The sequence below is a fragment of the Schistocerca cancellata genome, chromosome 9, assembly GCF_023864275.1.
Source record: "Schistocerca cancellata isolate TAMUIC-IGC-003103 chromosome 9, iqSchCanc2.1, whole genome shotgun sequence".
In the NCBI taxonomy this organism is placed as follows: Eukaryota; Metazoa; Arthropoda; class Insecta; order Orthoptera; family Acrididae; genus Schistocerca; species Schistocerca cancellata.
Genome location: NC_064634.1, coordinates 257,359,813 through 257,383,277, shown reverse-complemented (window position 1 = coordinate 257,383,277; position 23,465 = coordinate 257,359,813). Strand labels below are relative to the sequence as shown.

General features: G+C 40.7%; 1 protein-coding gene across 1 annotated transcript in view; it reads left to right on the top strand.

The window, feature by feature from the left end:
* LOC126101102 (odorant receptor 43a-like) overlaps positions 1-23,465 on the top strand; it is a 69,947-nt gene that overhangs the window by 4,289 nt on the left and 42,193 nt on the right. Inside the window, exon 2 of the mRNA XM_049911776.1 lies at positions 18,496-18,595. Within this exon, the coding sequence (XP_049767733.1) occupies positions 18,496-18,595 (100 nt within the window). The remainder of the gene's footprint in view (positions 1-18,495; positions 18,596-23,465) is intronic.

The following is a 23,465-nucleotide window of genomic DNA, read 5'->3' as shown; positions in this document are numbered from 1 at the left end:
GCCCGCGCGGCATATGCACACGCATACAGTGTGCAACCAACTCAGATGTGCACATAGTACATATATTCAACGTATATTCACATAGTATGCAATCAACTCAGTCACACATTTACTTACAATATGACAAACAGTCGACACCATTTCCTCTACACTCACATACATATATAATTTTTACAAATAAGTACATCCACACTCTCACTATCTCCTATGTGAATAGTGTGAGTACAGGAGGTTCTCGATTCCATCCTCACAAATGAACCGTTTGTAGACGTGGCATGAGAGAGCGATTTTCATTTGCAATACAGTGTGTGTACCACATGGTCCTGTGATCAAATACTCGTATGGCTCACCATATGTGAAGATTGAGGTGGGGTATACCCAATTACACAGAGCAGGCACTTCTAGTCATCAGTTCTTACAGCCATTGAGGTCTCACGATGCAGACCCATTGCCTGCTTTAGGGAGGGACCTATCTGTATGGTACACAATGATTTCCGACCCAAAAAGCACAAATTTCACTATCTGTGTGCCCGTCACATCCTTCATTAGGCTGATAATCCTGATGGCATAATGCTTGCAAACGGTAAGATTATATCAAAATATATAATAATATTATGCAATAGGGATTACAGGCATATCGGATCTGTCATCAGGGCACCTTATTACTTATAATCGATTACAACCATTCACCTACGTAAAGCGACTATGGGTCTACAAAATGAGTTTTCACATTTCGTAGCGAAAGTGGCACATTTGGAGTGTAGGTAGGTCAAATACACATATAGCAAGATGAACATGTTTTGTAAATCATATCATAATCTCAGGCAGCTCCAAAATTTGGACTGGTGACGTAATCCCTTGCGCCATTACTCCTCTTCCAACAATAAACTATTTGATTTTCACAGTGGTTAATCAGATTAGCCATTGTCTGCCGAAAATTGCTGTTTTCATGAGATACGAAACGTCTTTTTAAAGTTACACATTCCGGAGCCCTCATGTCAGTGTTAACATAAATATAGTCCTTCAACCAGTGTGACTCCATGAAGGAGATAGTTTGGGCGACTTAATCAGATTCACAAACAAATTGATGCATTGCTGGACGTTTCTCTGTTCATCCCCCTGCGTTGTTATCATCTCGGGCACAGAGCTACTGCTCGGAACTAGTCGCTCTGGACCCAGCGAAAGATCCCTGTGTGCATCATGTAGGCTTTTGGGATTGATGATTCTACCTCAACGACATATCCTACACCACAGTCCACTGCCACATTCTTGATTTCACCTAATTCAATGATTTACTCAGCAGACAACCATCGAAACCTTTCAAATGACAATGAAAATTGGAAATTTTTGGTAAGTACTATGGGACCAAACTGCTGAGATCATCGGTCTCTAAGCTTACACATTGCTTAATATAACTTAAACTAACTTACGCTAAGTACAACATTCACATCCATACCCGAGTGAGGACTCGAACCTCCGACGCGGAGAGCTCCGCGAACCGTCAGAAGGCGCTGTAGACCACGCTGCTACCCCGCGTGGCCAGCTGGCAGTGACAGTTGTATGATGCTTCTGCATAATTTGTTTCCATTCGTGTGCGGGATGTAATTCGAAATGTCGGATGTGTTGAGTTCCTCAGTCATATGCACGTTCTTGTATTGGCGTGTGCATGTAAACATTGCCGAAGTTGTCACCAGGTTCCGCGCTTGAAAAAGAGCAGCATGTCGACATTGGTCAATAGGTCGATATTGACATGTGTCTTTTTCGCCATGGTGTCCCACGAAAGCTTTGGCGCAGTGTAATAGGAGGTAGGGTCCAACATGTATGTGGTCATGCATCCACCCCGGAATTTCTCCAAAATATTTGAAAATAATAGCAAGTCCTTGTCCAAGTAAGTCTTGCTTACTACCGTAAATTAAGGATGTTGAACTATTCCCAAACATTGACTGCATGCCTATATTCTGCATCCATTATGCCATTGCCTGTAAGATTACTGGTGCAAGCTGATGTGTTGGGCGGTGTGGTTTCGTTGCGTCTCTCCATCGAAAAATTTTGAAGTGGTGTGTCCGTGAACCACAGGGAAACCAGGAAGCGGAAAGTAATGTTGTTGGTGATTCAGCTGAATGAGATGTGTGTTTTTCAGTGCTCTCAAGCAGGACCTTGACTTGGTCACTTTTCAAGCTGAAATCAGCGAAGTGTCCAACTACTAAATAAGCATCATACCCATTCAAATTTTGGAAGAAAACAGATAAGTATAGCGGTAGTTGTCAAGTTGCATGCATTATGTGCTGCACCGAAGAACGTCAAATGACACTCGACTCTACGAGCAGTCTCCGTATTTCTAACTGCGGACCAAAAATATGACAGTCCACTGCTTTCTTGTGAATGCGTGCTGGTATGTAGATAAAACAGAGAAAACATGTTTTAGCGTATTCTCCACGATAACTACGCACCAGTATCGAATGGAGATATGATGGTCAGCCGCACCAACTCAAAGAAGGAATGTAGCCGTCATTTTCCTGTGGTTTTGTCATGGGAATCTTGGCGTGAAAAATTTTTCCATGACGTGACTCACATGAGATGAAGGAATTTTGTTCCTCCAAGCGTGACAGTTGACAAAAAATGGCATGTTTGCTAAAGAGTGCTCAGTCCCTTAGAGGCTATTTATAGCAGATCAGTCACTTATAGAATTCCTAATTTTTCCCCTCTGATGTCACCAATGAAACTGGCACCATCCTAAGTTTAAATTTGGCAGGAAATTGAAAATGGCCAACATATATATCGTAGAGCATTGTGTTATTTCAGTTCAAATTCCCTGATGTCACACATACCGCTTTCCTAATTAACGCCTAGTGCTACATGTAAACTGCGAGATCACAGTTTAAACAATTTCACCTTAAATTTGGTTGTAACTTATCTTAAGTCTACTAGTGTATATTTTAAATTATCTGTCTCTGACGTTAAGGTTTAGACAATCCCCCCTCCCCCTCTCTCACCAGTTTCACATCACAGTTTAAACAATTCGACCCAGCTACCTTAAATTTCAAACTCAGGAGTTAGTTATTCCTAAGTTGAAAATTACAGGAAAATTCACAATATTACTTGTCCTGAGTTCAAACTGGCGAGAAATTCTAGATATACTCACCCTAACTTTAAATGATGTCAAGCACACTGGGCGTCAATGCCATAGAGTAATAACACTTGATGGGGAGATAGTTTGTTGTCAGGACCACAGCTCTTGGCCCAAGTTCAAATTGATTAGTCGACTAATGCAGCCTGTACGGTTGTCGCTACCATGCAGTGATGGCTGGTTGTTATGTGCTAGGTTGCTACATCATACTGCAAATACTGCACTACAATTTTGTCGTTTCTTTTTGAATGCGAGCCTAAAACATAATGCCTTTTCTTTTCGCATGCGAGATGGAAATCGCAATAGAATTACGCTATTACTCTTCGAATGCATGGTACTATGCAAATAAAGTGGACGAAAACGTGTTTTGTTGCTCATTCTCCACGATAACTACAAATCAGTGTCAAGTGCTGAAATGACAGTCATCCATGCTACGATAAACTCAGACTGAAGTTCTATTCATGTAAACTGTTTTTCTACTCATTCTGTTATCAATCTTTCTTTTAATATCATTTTATTTCTCAAAATAATTAACTATTAGCTACAAGATATAAATACGTATAAACAGTTCAATTTATACATGTAAAACTAATATATTCAAATGAGTTATAATTATTACCCTTGTAGGTCAAATAGCTATAGGGTAGATGACGGTAAAAGAAACAAATATACAAGGAAATTTAGCATGAATGTGTTCCCTGTTGGTAACCTGTTATAATCTTCTAAAGGGGCCATTTTATGTTACATGTTTGGAGGGGAGAGAAAGTTTTAAGAATAGACATGGCACGAGTTTCACCGATTTGGCTCACATGAAACTAGAAATTTCGAAGCACTTGCAAAATATTTTGATCAGCTTTATAACTGCCCAGTTTCAATTCATAAGCGTGTATAATCAAACACCTATGAAAACCTTGAAGAAGATTTACCACCAGCTATCAAAGAAATTGAAGAAGATATTAAAACCTTATGAAGTGAGTGTATAAGACACTACTACAGCAGAAATTATGAAATGGTATCTACCTAAAGTTGTTGTTGTTTGTTGTTGTCTTCAGTCCTGAGACTGGTTTGATGCAGCTCTCCATGCTACCCAATCCTGTGCAAGCTTCTTCATCTCCCAGTACTTACTGCAACCTACATCCTTCTGAATCTGCTTAGTTTATTCATCTCTTGGTCTCCCTCTACGATTTTTACCCTCTACGCTTCCCTCCAATGCTAAATTTGTGATCCCTTCATGCCTCAGAACACGTCCTACCAACCGGTACCTTCTTCTTGTCAAGTTGTGCCACAAACTCCTGTTCTCCCCAATTCTATTCAAAACCTCCTCAATAGTTATTTGATCCACCCATCTAATCTTCAGCATTCTTCTGTAGCACCACATTCCAAAACTTCTATTCTCTTCTTGTCCAAACTATTTAACGTCCATGTTTCACTTCCATACATGGCTACACTCCATACAAATTCTTTCCGAAACGACTTCCTGACACTTAAATCTATACTCGATGTTAACAAAATTCTCTTCTTCACAAACGCTTTCCTTGCCATTGCAAGTCTACATTTTATACCCTCTCTACTTCGGCCATCATCACTTATTTTGCTCCCCAAATAGCAAAACTCATTTACTACTTTAAGTGTCTCATTTCCTAATCTAATTCCCTCAGCATTACCCGACTTAATTCGACTACATTCCATTACCCTACTTTTGCTTTTCTTGATGTTCATCTTATATCCTCCTTTCAAGACACTGTCCATTCCGTTCAACTGCTATTCCAAGTCGTTTGCTGTCTCTGACAGAATTACAATGTCATCGGCGAGCCTCAACGTTTTTATTTCTTCTCCATGGATTTTAATACCTATTCCGAACTTTTCTTTTGTTTCCTTTACTGCTTGCTCAATACACAGATTGAATAACATTGGGGCAGGCTACAACCCTGTCTCACTCCCTTCCCAACCGCTGCTTCCCTTTCATGCCCCTCGACTCTTATGACTACCATCTGGTTTCTGTACAAATTGTAAATAGCCTTTCGCTAGCGGTATTTTACCCCTGCCATCTTTAGAATTTGAAAGAGAGTATTCCAGTCAACATTGTCAAAAGCTTTCTCTAAGTCTACAAATGCTAGAAACGTAGGTTTGCCTTTCCTTAATCTATTTTCTAAGATACGTCGTAGGGTCAGTATTGCCTCACGTGATCCAACATTTCTGCGGAATCCAAACTGATCTTCCCCGAGGTCGGCTTCTATCAGTTTTTCCATTCGTCTGTAAAGAATTCGCGTTAGTATTTTGCAGCTGTGACTTATTAAGCTGATAGTTCGGTATTTTTCACGTTTGTCAACACCTTGTTTCTTCGGGATTGGAATTATTATATTCTTCTTGAAGTCTGAGGGTATTTCGCCTGCCCTATACATCTTGCTCACCAGATGGTAGAGTTTTGTCAGGACTGGCTCTCCCAAGGCTGTCAGTAGCTCTAATGGAATGTTGTCTACTCCCAGGGCCTTGTTTCGACTCAGGTCTTTCAGTGCTCTGTCAAACTCTTCACGCAGTATCATATCTCCCATTTAATCTTCATCTACATCCTCTTCCATTTCCATAATATTATTCTCAAGTACATCGCCCTTGTATAGACCCTCTATATACTCCTTCTCCTTTCTGCTTTCCCTTCTTTGCTTAGAACTGGATTTCCATCTGATCTCTTGATATTCATACAAGAGGTTCTCTTTTCTCCAAAGGTCTCTTTAATTTTCCTGTAGGCAGTATCTATCTTACCCCTAGTGAGATAAACCTCTACATCCTTACATTTGTCCTCTAGCCATCCCTGTTTAGCCATTTTGCACTGCCTGTGGATCTCATTTTTGAGACGTTTGTATTCCTTTTTGCCTGCTTCATTTACTGCATTTTTATATTTTCTCCTTTCATCAATTAAATTCAATATATCTCCTGTTACCCAAGGATTTCTACTAGCCCTCTACTTTTTACCTAGTTGATCCTCTGCTGCCTTCACTACTTCATCCCTCAGAGCTACCCATTCTTCTTCTACTGCATTTCTTTCCCCCATCCCTGTCAATTGTTCCCTTATGCTCACCCTGAAACTCTGTACAACCTCTGGTTCTTTCAGTTTATCCAGGTCCCATTTCCTTAAATTCCCACCTTTTTGCAGTTTCTTCAGTTTTAATCTACAGTTCATAACCAATAGATTGTGGTCAGAGTCCACATCTGCCCCTGAAAATGTCTTACAGTTTAAAACCTGCTTCCTAAATCTCTGTCTTACCATTATATAATCTATCTGATACCTTCTAGTATCTCCAGGATTCTTCCATGTATACAACCTCCTTTTATGATTCTTGAACCAAGTGTTAGCTATGATTATGTTATGCTCTGTGCCAAATTCTACCAGACGGTTTCCTCTTTCATTTCTTAGCCCCAATCCATATTCACCCAGAATGTTACCTTCTCTCCCTTTTCCAACTCTCGAATTCCAGTCACCCATGACTATTAAATTTTCATCTCCCTTCACTACCTGAATAATTTCTGTTATCTCAACATACATTTCATCAATTTCTTCATCATCTGCAGAGCCAGTTGGTATATAAACTTGAACTACCGTAGTAGGCATGGGCTTCGTGTCTATCTTGGCCACAATAATGCGTTCACTATGCTGTTAGCAGTAGCTTACCCGCACTCCTATTTTTTTTATTCATTATTAAACCTACCTCTGCATTACCCCTATTTGATTTTGTATTTATAACCCTGTATTCACCTGACCAAAAGTCTTGCCCCTCCTGCCACCGAACTTCATTAATTCCCACTATATCTAACTCGAACCTATCCTTTTCCCTTTTTAAATTTTCTAACCTACCTGCCCGATTAAGGGATCTGACATTCCACGCTCCGATCCGTAGAACGCCAGTTTTCTTTCTCCTGATAATGACCTAAAGTAACATGGGCTAAAATTAACCTTCCAGAAAATCTTGAAAACAGAACCACTCCCAGGAAAGGGAAAGGTGGCCTCCATACATCCACTACATCTAGTACTAACAAGACGTTAGCAACTACAGAGGAATTTCTTTGCAGCCAGTTGCAAATAATACATTTTACAATATTGCACTAAATAGAGTAGAACCAACACTGGAGAGCGATCTAGGTGAATAGCAAGGTGGTTGTAGGAAGGGCATGTCATTTTCTGAACAAATGTTTAATCCAGGGCCGGCCAGAAATTGTGCACGCGTGCGGTGGTCCTGCACATGTGCAACTTTCGGGTCACAGCGTGCACGCCGCAGCCGTCAGCGTTCATGTAGTGCATGTTTCGACGCATAGATGTCGCTTTATCCACTTGCTGGGATACTCTGTACCGGCGAATTCTAGTGCTCTTTCCACAGCTTGCAAGCCAACCATGGGAAGGTATTTCGCGTATTAAACATTACTGTCACACTCTGCTCATTGAGACGTCTACTTTTATGTTAACAGTTTAATCCAGTAAGACAAGCAATACAGTTAACAACCGTGGGTTTTTATTAAGGCAGCTTGACTGACGGCACGTAAATACGCGTAATGTTTTTGATCTAGTATTTAAGAAAGAGAGCACTTAGCGACTTCCAACGAACCTTATTCATGATTTCAAATAACATTAAACTAATGCAAGGTTTCCTATAACTAATTCTCGGTGCCCTCAGTTACACCCACATAATTTCTGTCTCACTGACCTCTGAACAGAATGATAACCGCAGACCTCTCGATGATCATCTGTTATTTCAATACCATTATTGGTATATCTTTCATCATTTCCGTCTGAAATCTCCATAATAATCGACAATTAGGTGAATGTTATGTACTATCGACTTCAACTGAGCGTAGCCCTTGTCACATTAATAAAAAGCCCTAAATGTAAGTATACATTGGAACAATAGGTTTAATGAGCAATTTTCGTGATAATAATGTAACATGGAGCAGAATGAGGCAATAATGCACGATTAGTAAACAATAATTTTTAATTATGAAAGGAATAAATCCAAACACGATTATCACTCGTCATGAGAAATTTTATAGTTAAAATCGGGCGCAAAAGCACGGCTCATTGACAAACGCAAGCAGTTGCGAAGATTTTCATCACTTATGCTTGATCGAAACCTTGATTTATTCATTTTCATCACCTAGACAAATCTTTCATAAACAAGCTCTTGCGTGTACCACATGAACAGGGAAGTGGAGCCGCCGCCGTTCATTTAGGACACATGTCTCATAACAGATGTCGCTGTCGCTCGCTGTCTCACACGTGCGCAGGTGTGCAGCACTTCCGCACGTCTGCACACTGTGCAGCGTTTGGCCGGCCCTGGTTTAATCTGAAGTAATTCGCATGCCACAGATTACTGAATTCAAAAGATGTTTGTTGATCTCAAATATCGCTATTGATCCTGTTGACAAAAACTCTAGATAAAATAAAACTGTGCGATTAGAGGCAATCTGGCCACCCTTTCAAGTTCCTAGAATATTTCGCCTGAATGTGCCTTAGGAAAAGGTAAGACGCTCTCTAATAATATGCAAATAGAGTATGAGGGGTTTACGAACACTGATTCACGTAGTGGTTCAATAGCCCATTGGTATTTTGCACTAACTGACCATTTGTCAGATTCGATTCGCTTTGCTGCTACATTTTTTTTCATTTTATTTCATTTCTTGCAGTGTTATACTATTAATTACAAAGCGTCTAGCAGCTGGCACCGCTGCCTATAGCTTTGAATGCAGGCAGACGCTCGCCTATTGCGCCCAACACAGCCGCTGACCTTTATAAGCTGACTCAACATTCGGATGTATGCCTAAGAAGTCATGATTTTGCAGTTAAACATTAATTTTATAACTGCCAGGTTTGTGACCTCTTAGTCGTCAAGAATGCGACGCAGTTAACATGCGAATGTAGGAAATCTATTTCCAGTACATGTCCTATATTTACCTACCAAGGTTCTCTTATACAGAGAGCCATGAATTATGGTCGCTTAAGAGGATGAAACTACTACGTTGCACACCAAATACAACATCAGTTCTACATGACACGAACCCGTTATAGGTTTCCGGAGGTATACGAGGATTGTCCAGAAAGTAAGTTCCGATTGGTCGTGAAATGGAAACCACTGGGAAAATCCAGTAAAGCTTTGCACAGACGTGTTGGGCAGTGTCGCTAGTATGCCCGTCGATCGTGTCGATCGCTCTTTTCAGTTTTGACTGAACAGTGAGCACGTAAAGATGCGCAGGGAATAGCGTCTCCAGCCAAGTACGAGGGCCTGGTCAGAGATTTCGCCTGTGTGATGCAGCCCACATTACACAACTGTTGAGCAGTTCCTTCTTCATGCCAGTTCTCGGCCGCACACTGCAGGGGCAATGAAGACGCTGCTGCAGCGTTTCCTATGAGAAGTGTTTCATCACCCACAGTACTGTCCGTAATTGGCACCCCCTGAGTCTCTTCTCTGCTCACGAGAACCGCTGGCTATGAAGACAAAATTTTTCCACAGATAATGAGCTGCAAACCAGTGCAGATAACTGGCCGAAATCACAGGTGGCTGTTTTTTTACGACGAGGATAATGGAAAGTTGATACAACACTAAGACAACACTCGAAGTGGGAGCGGCGACTATGTAGAGAACTACGTGGAAGGTGTACCTAACTGTTACAAATGAAACGTTTCTGGTTTTCACTGTGGTTTCCATTTCGCGACCGATTGGAACTTACTTTCTGGACAACCGTCGTATAACCGGTTCGGATATTGTAGGACATTCACATCACTCAGTCAACCTTTCAACCTATGCTCAGACATCTCGGTCTCACATGTAAATAAGAATCGGGGCATCAGTTTCAACTAGCTTCAGAGCATCCCGGTTACCCAATTTCAGCTACTTTTGTATTTAATGGGGAACAGCATACTAGCAGAACATGTAGGAATTAGTAAGTACAGTTTTAACATTTGAAAGTACTATCCATTCAGTTATGACGTTAAAGTATTCCCATTTCTGCTACAGGCACAAAACAGCAACAATTAGGAAACAGAGTTGGTCACATGTTTTTTGACGAATACTGCTGTTTATACAAGATGAACATTAACAAAACCGACAAACTGCTGGGACAGATTCCTCTCTGGAAATGCAGGAAAAAAGGTTCTATGAACATTTGTCCAGAAATGCATCGTTGCCATGCTTGATGGCGCTGAGGAATGACAGTTCTCTGACCAAGTACCGTGTGTCCCTCGTGTGTTGCAGAGTATGTACCTGACGTAGCCTGCTGCAAGCAGCAGAATGATCCGCAATTTATGTTGGGAAGAAGCAGAAATGATGTTTGTGTTTGGCCAAGCGGGTAGAAACAATTAAGAGGTAGCACGGCAATAACAAAATAAGTAACACCACGGATACCAACCACAGCACACAACATTTCAGGCCCATTTTGGGCGTTTATGTGATCATGCGTCCTTTCAGACAGACGAGCGTGCAGGGAGATGGTAAACTGTGCGTACACCAGATTTGGCGGACTGGGTTCCACAGAATATTGTGATGAACCATCTTACAAGCTGCCACGCATGTGACCCGCCAATATGGTGTAAGCATAAGGTCAGCTATGTGTATCCTGCATGACAACCGCTACTATGCGTATAACCTATAATCCAATGGAAGCCATTTTGAACATTTGTTGTTACGTGGATAAGCTGGAGCTCTGCACTGTGTTCCGGAAAGAATTGTTGTCTTTGCACACACACCGTCTATGTATTAATAGGACCTCTTCTCCTCCATTTCCAGTCAGGAATCCGTCACTACAGTTTCACAATTTTATTATTGTTCACCCTACGTAGAAATCAGATGCTTCCACAATATTCCAAATAATAATCTGACGAAGGCAGACGTTCCTCCCTCAAGAAGAGCTCTTGTGTGGAATGTATGGTAGCTAGAGCCCCCGTAAAATTTGAAAAGAGTGCGGTTATATAAAGACTTTCAATATTTTTGTAATTCAGATGAAAACGCTTTCTACCTCATCCGAAGTATGCACACAAGGTGAGACAGCAGAGGACCTAACGAAAACATGCTTATGAAGCTTTAACGCCATCCTACAGTCCTTAGGTCCATATGTTAAAGTAAAATCATTAGATAACTAGTTAGTTGGTCTGCAGCTCCCACGAAATTCCAGTCAATCCTCCTATGAAAAGGAAGGGGATTTTAAGTGATTCCTCACATAAATTATAAGTGATTTATGTTGTATATATGACATTAAGCATGTGTAGAGATTTTATTGTTATGGAATGTTACACGTGAATAATATGCCAGCGATTCAGTGTATCCTACTCCAATGTACCCTAGGGCTTTCCTGGAGAAAATTCTGCGTGTTGCTCCATTATGTCCTTGATGAGAAGGAAAGCTGGACACTTGGGGTTGAGTGGTGGTTGAAAATCCACTGGGGATGTTGCATTTGAAAATCCACTAAAGACGTTTCACGCCTTGTGTATAAGATAAAATGTTATTTATGTGTGGAATACTTAAAAAATGCATTGCTAGACTGAGCATTAGAATATATTCTAGGCACAACTACGAAGAAATTCAATGTGAGTTAATAATAATTCTGTCACCCACCAAAAGAGTACCGTATTTCACTGTACTACAGTGGACGTTTAGCTTGAACCTACGGAATGAATCTAGCAGCACTGCTATTGCAATAACCACTAGTACTCTGCTAACTCAATCACAATGACCACACGTCTTTTAAGGACTAAGATATTTTAAGAACTAACTTCACAGTTGACTGTCATATCAGACTCAGTCGTGTTACTGCAGGCCAATGCAAGTTCATGTTCATCATAAATTATTTACAAATCATTTGACACTGTGTGATCTCTACGTCTGTCGTTGATGCATGTTGAGATGATGGACATTCTCATTCTAGTATAACGAACTTTGCTGTCCTCCAGTAGGATGAGTTGATGTGGTACGAAGGTTAAATTGTGTTACCTCAGTTCAAATGGCTCTCAGCACTATGGGACTCAACATCAGAGGTCATCAGTCCCATAGAACTTAGAACCACTTAAACCTAACTAACCTAAGGACATCACACACATCCATGTCCGAGGCAGGATTCGAACCTGCGACCGTAGCGGTCGCGCGGTTCCAGACTGAAGCGCCTAGAACCGCTCGGCCACTCCGGCCGACTATGTTACCTTGGTTTGAGGGTGTATATACTTCACTGTGATGGGAGTCTATTGCATACAGGCATGGTACTTGCGCTACGTTAACTGTGCGCTACTGGCCATAGGTTGATGCAGTTGTCTGTAAACGAACTGTAGACCATGTCCTACTGTGAAATGCTTTTTCAGACTTCTAAAAGAATCTTCTCAATCCCATCTGGTATACTTCGCAATCTTGGCCAGCAAAATAATTCCAATGCAAGCATGTTTTTGAAGAAATTATACATGCACTGATCAGAAATTATTTAGAAACCTGTGGAAACAAGTAATGTATATTTGCGACAGTTAATTCGCCTCTCTTTTCTGTGACGCTTCTGAATGGATGTGCCGTGTAACCATCTACAGTGAATAGGAAAACTAATGTGAACAGTCAAGGGCGTCCCCAGGATCTGAACTAGGGGGGGGGGGGGGGGGGCAGGTCAAATCAGTCTCAGGAGACAAGGACTCGAGAAAACATACAGCACTTCTTATTAAATAAAACAGTAAACAAGTGAAAAACTGCTTTTAATAAACATTTAAAATACAAGAATGCACTTGTATAATCCGAGAAAACATGCAGCATTTCTGATTAAATAAATAAAACAGTAAACTAGTGAAAAACTGCGAATATCCTCTAGGGGTGTATATACTACACTACATCGTACACATGTACATCGTACACTAACACGAATTGTGTCAAATCAACACAAAGCTACAGCTGCCCCCCCCCCTGCCCCTCGCTGGGTACGCCCATGTGAACAGTGGTAGTAATGGGTTGGTTCTGTTTGACGGTCAACAAGAAAAGGTAAGGCTCGTGTCGCGCTAGAATATGCGTGTTTAGTACGGACTAGGCATCAGTGCAGGTTGTTTACGGGTAGCGCACACTTCGTATTTCATTCAGAGGCCGACTCGACGTGCAGTGAAAAACCTAACAGGGTTCCAAAGAGAGCAGATTGTGGGGGGCCCGATTAGCTGGAGCATCAGTAACCAAGACCGCCAACTTATTGAATGTTTCAAGAGCAAGTGTTTCAACAGTCATAAACAGCCTACACAAAACATGACAAGACATCATCGTATGAACGTAATAATGGGGGCAAATAAAAACTAAATGGCAGGTATCATCGTACACTAACACGAATTGTGTCAAATCAACAGAAAGCTACAGCCGCTAAAGTGACTGCAGAGCTCAACAGCCATCTTGGACTCCCCGTATCTATCGACACTGTCCACCGAGAACTCCATAAAGCGATTATACATGGACAAGCTGCTATACAGAAACCATTATTGACGACAACCAAAGCAAAGAAGCGTAAAACGTGGTATTAGCAGCATAAATCTTGGACGGCTGATCAGTGTAAACACTTCATATGGTCCGACGAATGAACGTTTTCCTTATTTGCAACATCGGGCCGGGTTTACGTTTGGAGAACGTCAAAAGAAGCCTACAGTCCTGATTGCTTGATTCCAACGGTTAAGCATGCAGTTGGAAGTGTGATCGTGTGGGCAGTCTTATCATGGTATTCTGACGGTCCCATCATTACTCTCTAAGGCCGTGTTCTAGCGGACGATTATGTGAACATTTTAGATATTCAGGTGCACCCCATGAAATGTTGTTCCTCTACAATGACGCGATATTTCATGACGATAATTCGGCTATTCACACAGACAGGACAGTACAATCGTGGTAAGAGGAGCATGCAATTGAACTGCAGCGCCTTCCCTGGCCGTCGCAGCCCCCGGCCTGGAACGTTATCGAAACATTGTGGGCGGTATTGGAACGCAGTGTACAGTGCAGATTTCCGGCTCTCTAGTCTCTACAGGTTTTAGAGGAGTTTCTGGTCGAAGAGTGGCATAACATTCCACTGGAGACTATACAATCGTTATATGCCCGTATTCCAACAAGAATCGCAGCTGTTTTATGGGCAAATATTGGTCCAACCCCTTATTAATAAACCAATCCCAAGTAAGTACAGGTGTTCATATTTTATTTTGTCTATCCCCTGTATGTTCCACCACAAATCTGTGACACTTGTCATCACACTTTGATCTTAGAAAATATGTTGAATAAACGAAATCACAAATAGCTCATGTCTATCTCAATGCTTCCAAGGTTGTAAGAAAGACAATATCATGCAACTATTCTCTTTAGGTCTATCCATAAGGTACCTATATTTATCTTCCTTGCTATAATACTGAGCTCATTATCACACAGGTTCACTTGATGTTAAACCCCTGATGACTGTAGGATAACAAATTCGTTGGAGATGTTGAATGTGCTATGTACTTCGTAAAATACTTACGTTTTGTGTGAAGAATCGCTTGAGTTTTGTGTGTCCTGTAGACCAACTGAGTTACGCTGTATCGACTTTACTTTCACATGTGAATCTAAGGACTTTAAATAGCGTTAAAGCGTCACCAGCATGTTTGCATTGTGTCTTCTGCACTCTCACCTTGTGTACTTAACGCCGGAATCAGTAGGAAGCGTTTTCATCTGAATTGTAAAATTAAATACCTGCGCTCATTTCAAATTTTACGGGGTTATGGCAAATGTATATTCCACATAAGGGACTTTGTTGAGGGAAGCACCCCTGCATCCGTCGGATTATTATTCAGATATTCTGCGGAAACATCCGATGTCTATATAAACACCAGTATTCATCAAACCACGTGTGAAGAACTCTCAGTTTCCTAGTTGCTGAGATTTTGATCCTTTTACGGAAACGAGAACACCTTAACCGTGATAACACAAAAGATAGTACTATCACATGTTAGAATTACACCTTATAATCTCCACCTACTCTGCTACAAATATTGTTTCCCAACAAATGAAAAGGTAGTAAAAATTGGGTAACTGGCGTACGTTGGAGGTAATGGAAATTGCATGCCTCGTTCTCACGCATATGTGAAATCCAGACGTCTGAGTATAGGTTTAAAAATTTGCTATCATTTTATAGGAGTGATATGAATGTACTATAATTTCCGAACCGTAATTGGATGTAAATTTCGTCTCACACCCTCAGAAACATATAAAGAGTTTGTGTCACATAGAACTGATGTTGTGTTTGGTGAACAACGTAGTAGTTTCATTCACATAAGCTACTGTAATGTGTGGAACTCTATATAAGATAAGAAGATAATAATATAGGTCAAGCGCTGGAAATCGATTTCCTACATTCGAATGTTAACAGCGTCGCATTCCAGACGACCAAGAGGCCAGAAACCGGGTAGTTATAGAATTAATGTGGACCGTGCCTAGTACACGTCCACCGAGGCGCTCGGGGGCCATATCATAGTTGGGACACCTGAGGATGGGCTTATGAGAGCCCGAGACCGGTAGTTATTATGAAAGAAAGTTAAAAGTGGAGCGGTATTTTCAATCTCTAGTATATATAATTTTTTCTACCAATCGTGTGAGAGATACTCACTTCATGAGCGCATTGATACTTGCTTCGGGCTGAATTCGGCACGCTAGCTGCGGGTTGGATACCTGATCTAGACTGTTGAGCCTACAACTTCTGAAAAGTCTGCTGATCCTCTTTGGGAACCATAAGTTATTTAGGCCTCTCTACAGACACTCCTCCATAACTACATTACGCTTGTCTGTACTGTTGAGGTATTTAAGCCACCAGAGCAAGGATAGTTTCATGGTTCATGTGGTGGACATCTCCCTGTGAGCTTAAAATGAATTGCGTCTGCGTCAGTAACTTGAATTTAAATGTTAATTTCACACAAACACATGGATATTATCATTAATCACATATTTAGCTCCGTTCTGTAATCACTATAGGGAAAATGTAATGTCCATTGTTAGTACCAAACGTATTTTTTCTCAGTCTACTTCCGATGACGCAGACAGCGTAGCACACGCATGGCCTCTCTTTGGCGTAGATTCTCTCCCTTCTATGACAAAAAGGCGGAATTAGGCTGACAGTTCTCTGCTCTCCGTCCCTCTAATAAGCTTAGCCTCCATAGGCAGCAAGTCAATTGAAATATGCGAAAAAGTATGAGAAATTTGTTGAAATAAGAATAGAATGCATAGTTAAAATATAAAGGAAGGCTTTAAGCTAAGGGAACACAGGAAATCCGTTCTGTAAATTTATTGTAGGCTACGATATTCATTTTGGCACTAAAATACATCAGTTGTTTCCATTGTCCTTTATTAGTATTACTGTCTTATTCCGTGGTCTTGTAATTCGTTACTAGTTCTCACTATATGAAATTAATATCTTTCATTCACAGCCTAAATGATACCTGTGAGTACGTAAAAATGAGTATATTGTTTTTCTCTACTTTTAATTAACATTCTTCTCATCTGTAAGCTCCGAAAGACGTTTACCATGTGGAGGCTTCTCCAAACGCTCCTCACTCAGTAACATTGCTTCACGGTGTCTTGTCCAGTTAAGTGGCAATACCTCTTGGACTTGGATTAAAAATTTGATCAGAATAACAGTACTAACACAGTTTTCTTCCATTCGCTTCTACATATAACACTGATGAATGGACCTCAAAATATTTAGAAGACAGGCTGTGCTGCGGTGGTGTTAATCCAGTAGGTGCTATATCATAAATCACCTTCACGAGAGTGATCGTTAATGATCGTTCAAAGTCTTTTAATTTGTTATTTAGTTATTTGTTCCAAGGGTCTAATTCACGATAAACGCTCTGATGTAGACCGTTTCAACAGCACAAATATACAACACTTACAAACAACAAACTAAAAAAAGTAATACTTATATTGCTTCATGTTGGCTATTTACGGCTTTTTTTAAAATGACTAGTTATCTCTACTCAAGAATTCTGCTATAGTATAGCAGGAGTTGTTAAGGAGAAAGCTCTTTAATCTACATTTGAAAAGAAATCTGTTGTTGTTGGGCAGTTTATTTCCATGGGTAGATTACCAAAGAGTTTATTAGCTGCGTGCCAAACCTAGATTCATTACAGGGTAGTACAGATCACTTTTCCGTCCATTGCTGTGCTGGCGACTATACCTGTTACTCTCAAACTCAGATGGACTGTTGATAACAGATTTCATAAGTGATTAAATATGATTGTGGTTAATATTCTCAACTATTCAAAGAGTTACTTGCAAGATCGTCATGTGTCAGCTCCACAAATAAATATAGTTACTTTCTTTTGTGGAATGAATACGGTTTGCCTAAGCGATGAGTTACCCCAGAAAAGTATCCCATACGACATCAATGTATGAAAATATACAGTATATGTTAACTTTATGTTCCAACTTGGCTCTAGATGCAAAACAATCATTAACTTCCGGTTCTACACTTTGAATCAATCTCGTAGTTGCCCTTTGGCGTTGAAGACACACAATGATTACTTATGCAGTTGTGGCTTTTGGCTGGAAACGTTATATGAAGTTCAAAAGCTCTCAGATCTTGACAGACAAGTGTAAGAAAACTTCACACAAATGTCCGTAAGCAAAATCACTCATACTGCACTGTAATTTATATTTTATAATCTGTCTTGAATTGTCTATACGTTTATATTCATACTCTTCTTTCATAGCACTGCAATATTCACAAGGTACTATTGCATAATATGAGTCCAAAAACATGCGTTATAGCTATTTTAGCACTTACATATTAAATGTATGCATGGGGAAGCAAAGGTTTCTTACATTTTATAATTAACTAACGGTTTGCAAATTACAATGATCATATAAATGGTGTCAGAATAGCAGTAGGAATATTTAATTATCTTTCTTTCATTTACTTTCATCTTACTAACATTTTACAGTATACCATCTAAGACAGAGAACAATTTCTTGTAAATTAGACGATTATATATTTCAAACATTAAAATCTGTAACAACGAACACTAGCATTATTTACACCACAAATGACATAGTGACCTTATTCAACAATACTCAAGACTCAACTCGACAATTATTACTGGCAATTCGGAATTTCACAGTTGGCACATCAAGGTACTTTGAAGCCTTCTGTCACTGCGAGTTGCTGATTTGAGTCTGAGGAAAAAATTTAATTATGAAAATTTTTTGAGGAATAACAGAAATTCAATTCAAAGTTCCCTAATACTGACTTATATTCTCAAGGTTATGGAATTGTATGTTATTTTACTTTCCGAAAGGCACCATTTTATTGGATTACTACATTTTTAAAATTTGTGAAACGGTGTACCATTGACTGAACTTTTTTATTTGCTGTTGCAGGTTCGTCAAGCATTTGGAGAAGACAATGAGTTCCATCGTAATGACACAATTCAGCTTCAGCGTCCTCGTCACGTGTGTGTCATTGTTTCAAGCAACATACGTAAGATCTTCATTTTAAAATGTTGCAAACACAATTTAATGTTGTTGTGTGGAGGTATATGTCAGTATGCCTATAGAGGGACTGGTTGTCAATTCAGACATGAATGTTTTGTGTTCGTCAAACCAGATGAAAGAGTAACTGATGATTGACTTTTTTCTATGAAAGAGCATGGCTAACGTATGTCCTTCTGCACTTCTCATTTCACTATCATAACAGTTGTAAGTTTCATTTGCGTTGATTTTTTCACACGTAACTAGTTTTGACATTTTATGAAGAAGCAGGTATGGCCTTCGACAGAAAAACGGGCGATAGAGTCACTTGCTGGGCTACACTGCGGTCTAACCAGGGCTCTCATAAAGTCTCCACAAGGTTTTACAGACACTGGGAACTGTTTCCTCCACCGTACGCGCATTGGGCGAAGTGATGCTGTCATAGTGCTATCATTTTAGAGGACATCAAGAAAGTTTTTGCAGTAAATGTAATATTATAAACCAACGGAATGTATTTGGCAAAAATTTTGTTCAAAATTTCCTAGATGCAAGAAAAAAACCACCTTTCCAGCAAAATAGCGTTCTCGATCTGTTTAGTAGAGGTAGGTGAATGGCTCCAGAAAGCCGTAATTCGGCAGTAATGTGTATTGCATATGCAGTAATTGGTCCATGTGCACATTTAATAATAACTGTCACTTTGAGTAGGCAGTTCTGGAATAATCTCATTTCATTCATTTTTGTATAAACCTGTCCAGAGTACCAACCATTAGTTTTAAAATCTAAGCTTATTGGTTTCAACTTGCTTAGAATGGAATCGCCTGCAGGTCAGATTAAAGGAAGACATCAAAGCAGTTCAAAGACATCCTGCTAGACTTGTTATTGATAGATTCGACCAACATTTAATGATGGCGGAGATGCTTCTTGGACTCAAATATTGGCCCCGGAGGGAAGACTTTATTTCACGAAAGAATGTAGTGAAAAGTTAGAGAACCGGCATTTGCGGCTGACTGCAAGGCGATTCCACTGGCGTACATTTCGCCTAAGTACCGCGAAATAAGGTAAGACATAATAGGACTCGCAGGGAGGAGCAGAGACAGCCATTTTTCCCACATAACATACGAGTGGAACAGGACGGTGAATGACTAGTAACGGTATGAGGTACCCTCCAATATGCATCGTATGGTGTCTTGTGGAGTACGTATGTGTAGGTGTAGATGTAGGTGTTGTACAGGAACTGACAGGCATCAGTGAACAGGTGTTGTTGGCAGGGAACGTGAACACGGAAACTGATCTCGGTTTTAACCTCATGAATGTCAGTAAGTAGAGGTTGTGGAAGATTGTCGATGAAGATCCTTCCTTGTTGGTAATCGACCCTGAGGATTCTACCTTGGAGGACTAAAGCCACTGTTTACTTTGAGCTGCACTCAGATAACAGCCCAGTTGGGTTGTAACGTGCCAATGCCGAAGAGCCAGACATGATGATGGTGAAATAAAAGAGAGGTGGGCTCTGCAACCGAATACATGAATGACGACCTCCAAGTATGTGTTCGTGAGACAAGCTCCAGGATGATACTGCTGCTGGTGCTAGGTACTTGTCCCAGAAACCTGAAAGCTGACAATAAATGTGTGGCGTGGCGTGTGAGGAGGGTTGCCAACGGTAAGGTTATCCCACCGACTGCCTTTCCCTTATGCGACCAGAAGGCAAAAACTGCAAGAGACCATGAGCCTAACCTGACAGAGAAACTCAGAGAAGTAGATCAGAAGACGAACCACGTGCGGAACATCGTGAAAACGCAGAAGGGTTCTCCCAGGGTGGATACCACGAAAGAGATTAGTGTCTGAAGACACAGAAAAGCCATTAGTTTCGATTAGTTCCTCTGAGTCCCAATTTCGATGATGACATGCAAGAGGCGATGGATGTCGGACCGAGTGACTCAACTGAGCTACATTAGAACAGAAACAAAATTTAGACCTGTTTCCTATCGTCTTGTATGTGCCTGTATCATTCACTTACCAAACAATAAGTCTTCAGGTCCTGACAAGAACCTAACTTGAATCCCTGAGCTAGAGTACTGATCTCCTTCCCTTGTCTCATAACTCACCATCTTCCAAAATCAAAGCCTTCCCTTAATATACATCCCTACAGGTTGTAGGAAATGCAGCACAGCAGAACATTCCCAACGTCGAGAAGGTCTTCGACAGTTTCTGTCGTCATGGCTTAATTTATGAGCTCTCCGAATTACACAGTCCTGAACATACGATCCACATGATTTACTGCTGTTTGAAAGTACTCTGTTAATTACAGCAAACATGTCTTACCATTAGGAGTTCTGTGTCTGGAGTTCCAGGAAATACAGTACTATGCCCCATATTGTACGCACGCTACACCAATGATGTCAAACCTTATTTTTGTGTTGAATTAAACATTTTGAAGTTTCATTTTTAAAATGTTCAAATGTGTGTGAAATCTTATGGGACTTCACTGCCCAGGTCATCAGTCCCTAAGCTTACGCACTGCAGCGCCCAAGACCGCTCGGATAATGCCGTGCGGCAGGTTTCATTTTAGTCATACACTCTGGAGTAGGAATACAGAAATTATCTTCATCGCTGCATATTAGAAGCATGTCGTATACAGAATGCAATGTGAAGACATATTAGGATATGTTATGTGACAAGAAAAAGAAGAAAAGGAGAAACAGAGGAACAAAGATTGTGAGACTGGAAGGAAAAGAAAAGTCATCAGGTAAAATTATGCACTCAGCACCATTTATTCATTGATAACACTAAGTTTAAGGCATATGAAAAATTGTTGTATTCTAGGAAAGGACCTGGGATGTCAGAAAATTTCACATACATTCTATAATGAAACAACACTAGCTCTTTATTATTATTATTGAGTGCTGTTGACAGGAGATCTCACACTGATTCCATAGCTCAGAAAATTCCACATAGGTTTTGTAATGAAACAAAACCAGCTCTTTATTATCAGTGAGTGCTGTTGAGAGGAGATCTCAAACTGATTCCGTATCTTAGATTTGCAAAAGGCTTTCTATACCATTTCTCGTAATGGACTTCTAACCGAACTGTATGCCTACGGTGGATGGTCTCAGTTGTGCGACTGTAATTTCCTGTCTGGACGGTCACAGTTCGAAGTTCCTGACAGTAGTCATCAGGTGAAAAGGGAGTGATACCTGGCGTTCCCCAAGGAAGTGTTACAGAACCTCTGCTTTTCCTAATCTGTATAAACGATAAAGAAGACGCTCTGAGCGGTAGTCTCAAATCGTTTGCAGGTGATACAGTCGTTCGCCGTGTAATTGAAAGGAACGTGTTTCAGCTCCCTATCACGTAATTTTTACCTGTAATACTTAACATACTTTCAATTAATCCAGCGGATTCCTTTTATGATATTTGTTTTATATATTTCATAGCTGGTTGGAGGACTGCATAAGGAACCATCTCACAACTGGTTTTTATTTTTGTGTTGCTTATCAGCAGCTTCTATTATCCATATTTCCATAAACCTCATAGTGAATAAGCTCTGCAGTATGTAAATTATTTGGATGCGCACATGAAACAGTAATTATCAAGGCAGTTGTTCTTATTTCTCCGTGTAAAATCTTGTTAAATTTTCGTTGACTCTTGTTTTCAAATCTGGCTTGTCGTCTGACGGGGCGGGGTGCGGCAAACTTCTTTCTTTCTTTAAAAGTATGCCTGACCAGTAACCCGTCCAGTATACTGGTGGATTCGAAGACCACGAGTTCCCGCGCCCTTAGCATCCACCCGATGGAGATAGCACAGGACGCCTCCCTGACCACTTTGAAATGACGCACCGGAAAAAGGCGTCTGAAGGTAGATTTCTCCTGCACTGGCATGGTGCATAGTATGTGTTCTTATGAGTACACCTTACATGGCTTCATTTTTGGATCGGACCCGTTTTTAATTTAGTTTTTAAGTGTTAATGATCACTGTGTTTGTTAAATTAATCAACTAGAGGATTTAATGCCCTTTGATATCGTGTGAAACAATAAGCTATTTAAGTCTGTTGCTTCCTGTTTATGGACCATGTGTAAAATTCAGAGTTCTCATCCCATCAGTCAATTAATGCCTAGTTCACTGAGCAAAACGAATACCTGGATCTAATATATCCTGGTTTGTGTATACCGATTTTCATCTACATCAATATGATTTTGTCAGGCTTGACTTTGTATCTATGATCCACCTACATTGGGATCGTATGTTTGTAGGGTAAGGGTAAAGTTCGGCTTGTGGCCCTGTAAGGGTCACTCGATCCCGACCAGCCACCCCACGCCTGAGAATGGCGTCATCGGAATGGAGGGGCACGTGCTAACCGCACACCGCTCTCTCGGCAATAGTCGGGTTTCTTCGCCTTTGAACCGCTAGTAATCGTCGAGCAGCTCCTAAATTGGCCTCGCGAGGCTGAGTGCACACCACACCAGTCCTCCCACAAAGCAAAACTCTCTTGCAGTACTGGGAATCGAACCATTGTTCTCCGTTACGGAGGTGGACTAACATCTTGGCCCTAATCAATTTCCTGCAGGATGAATAGTTGCAAGCCAGGGAAAGTGGGGGTCAATAAAAATTCGTTGTAATTGTTAGAACTTTTACCAAAGTGGTATTTTTGGTTTCTAGTTTTCTTCTGAGCCACCTGTAATAACACTGTTTGCTGGTGTGCCAACCCTATGTACCATCCTCCTGTAGCTTCCTGTTAGCTAGTACAAATACTTGGATGTTGCGCGTGTCAGAGGTTATTGCATACTCAAGAGCATCCGTGTCCAATCGTCTCTCGATATTGATTCCTTGCTAATGAAACGAAGTTAAGAATGAGGAGAAGTTAAACCTCCCCATGCCCCTCCCCTTCC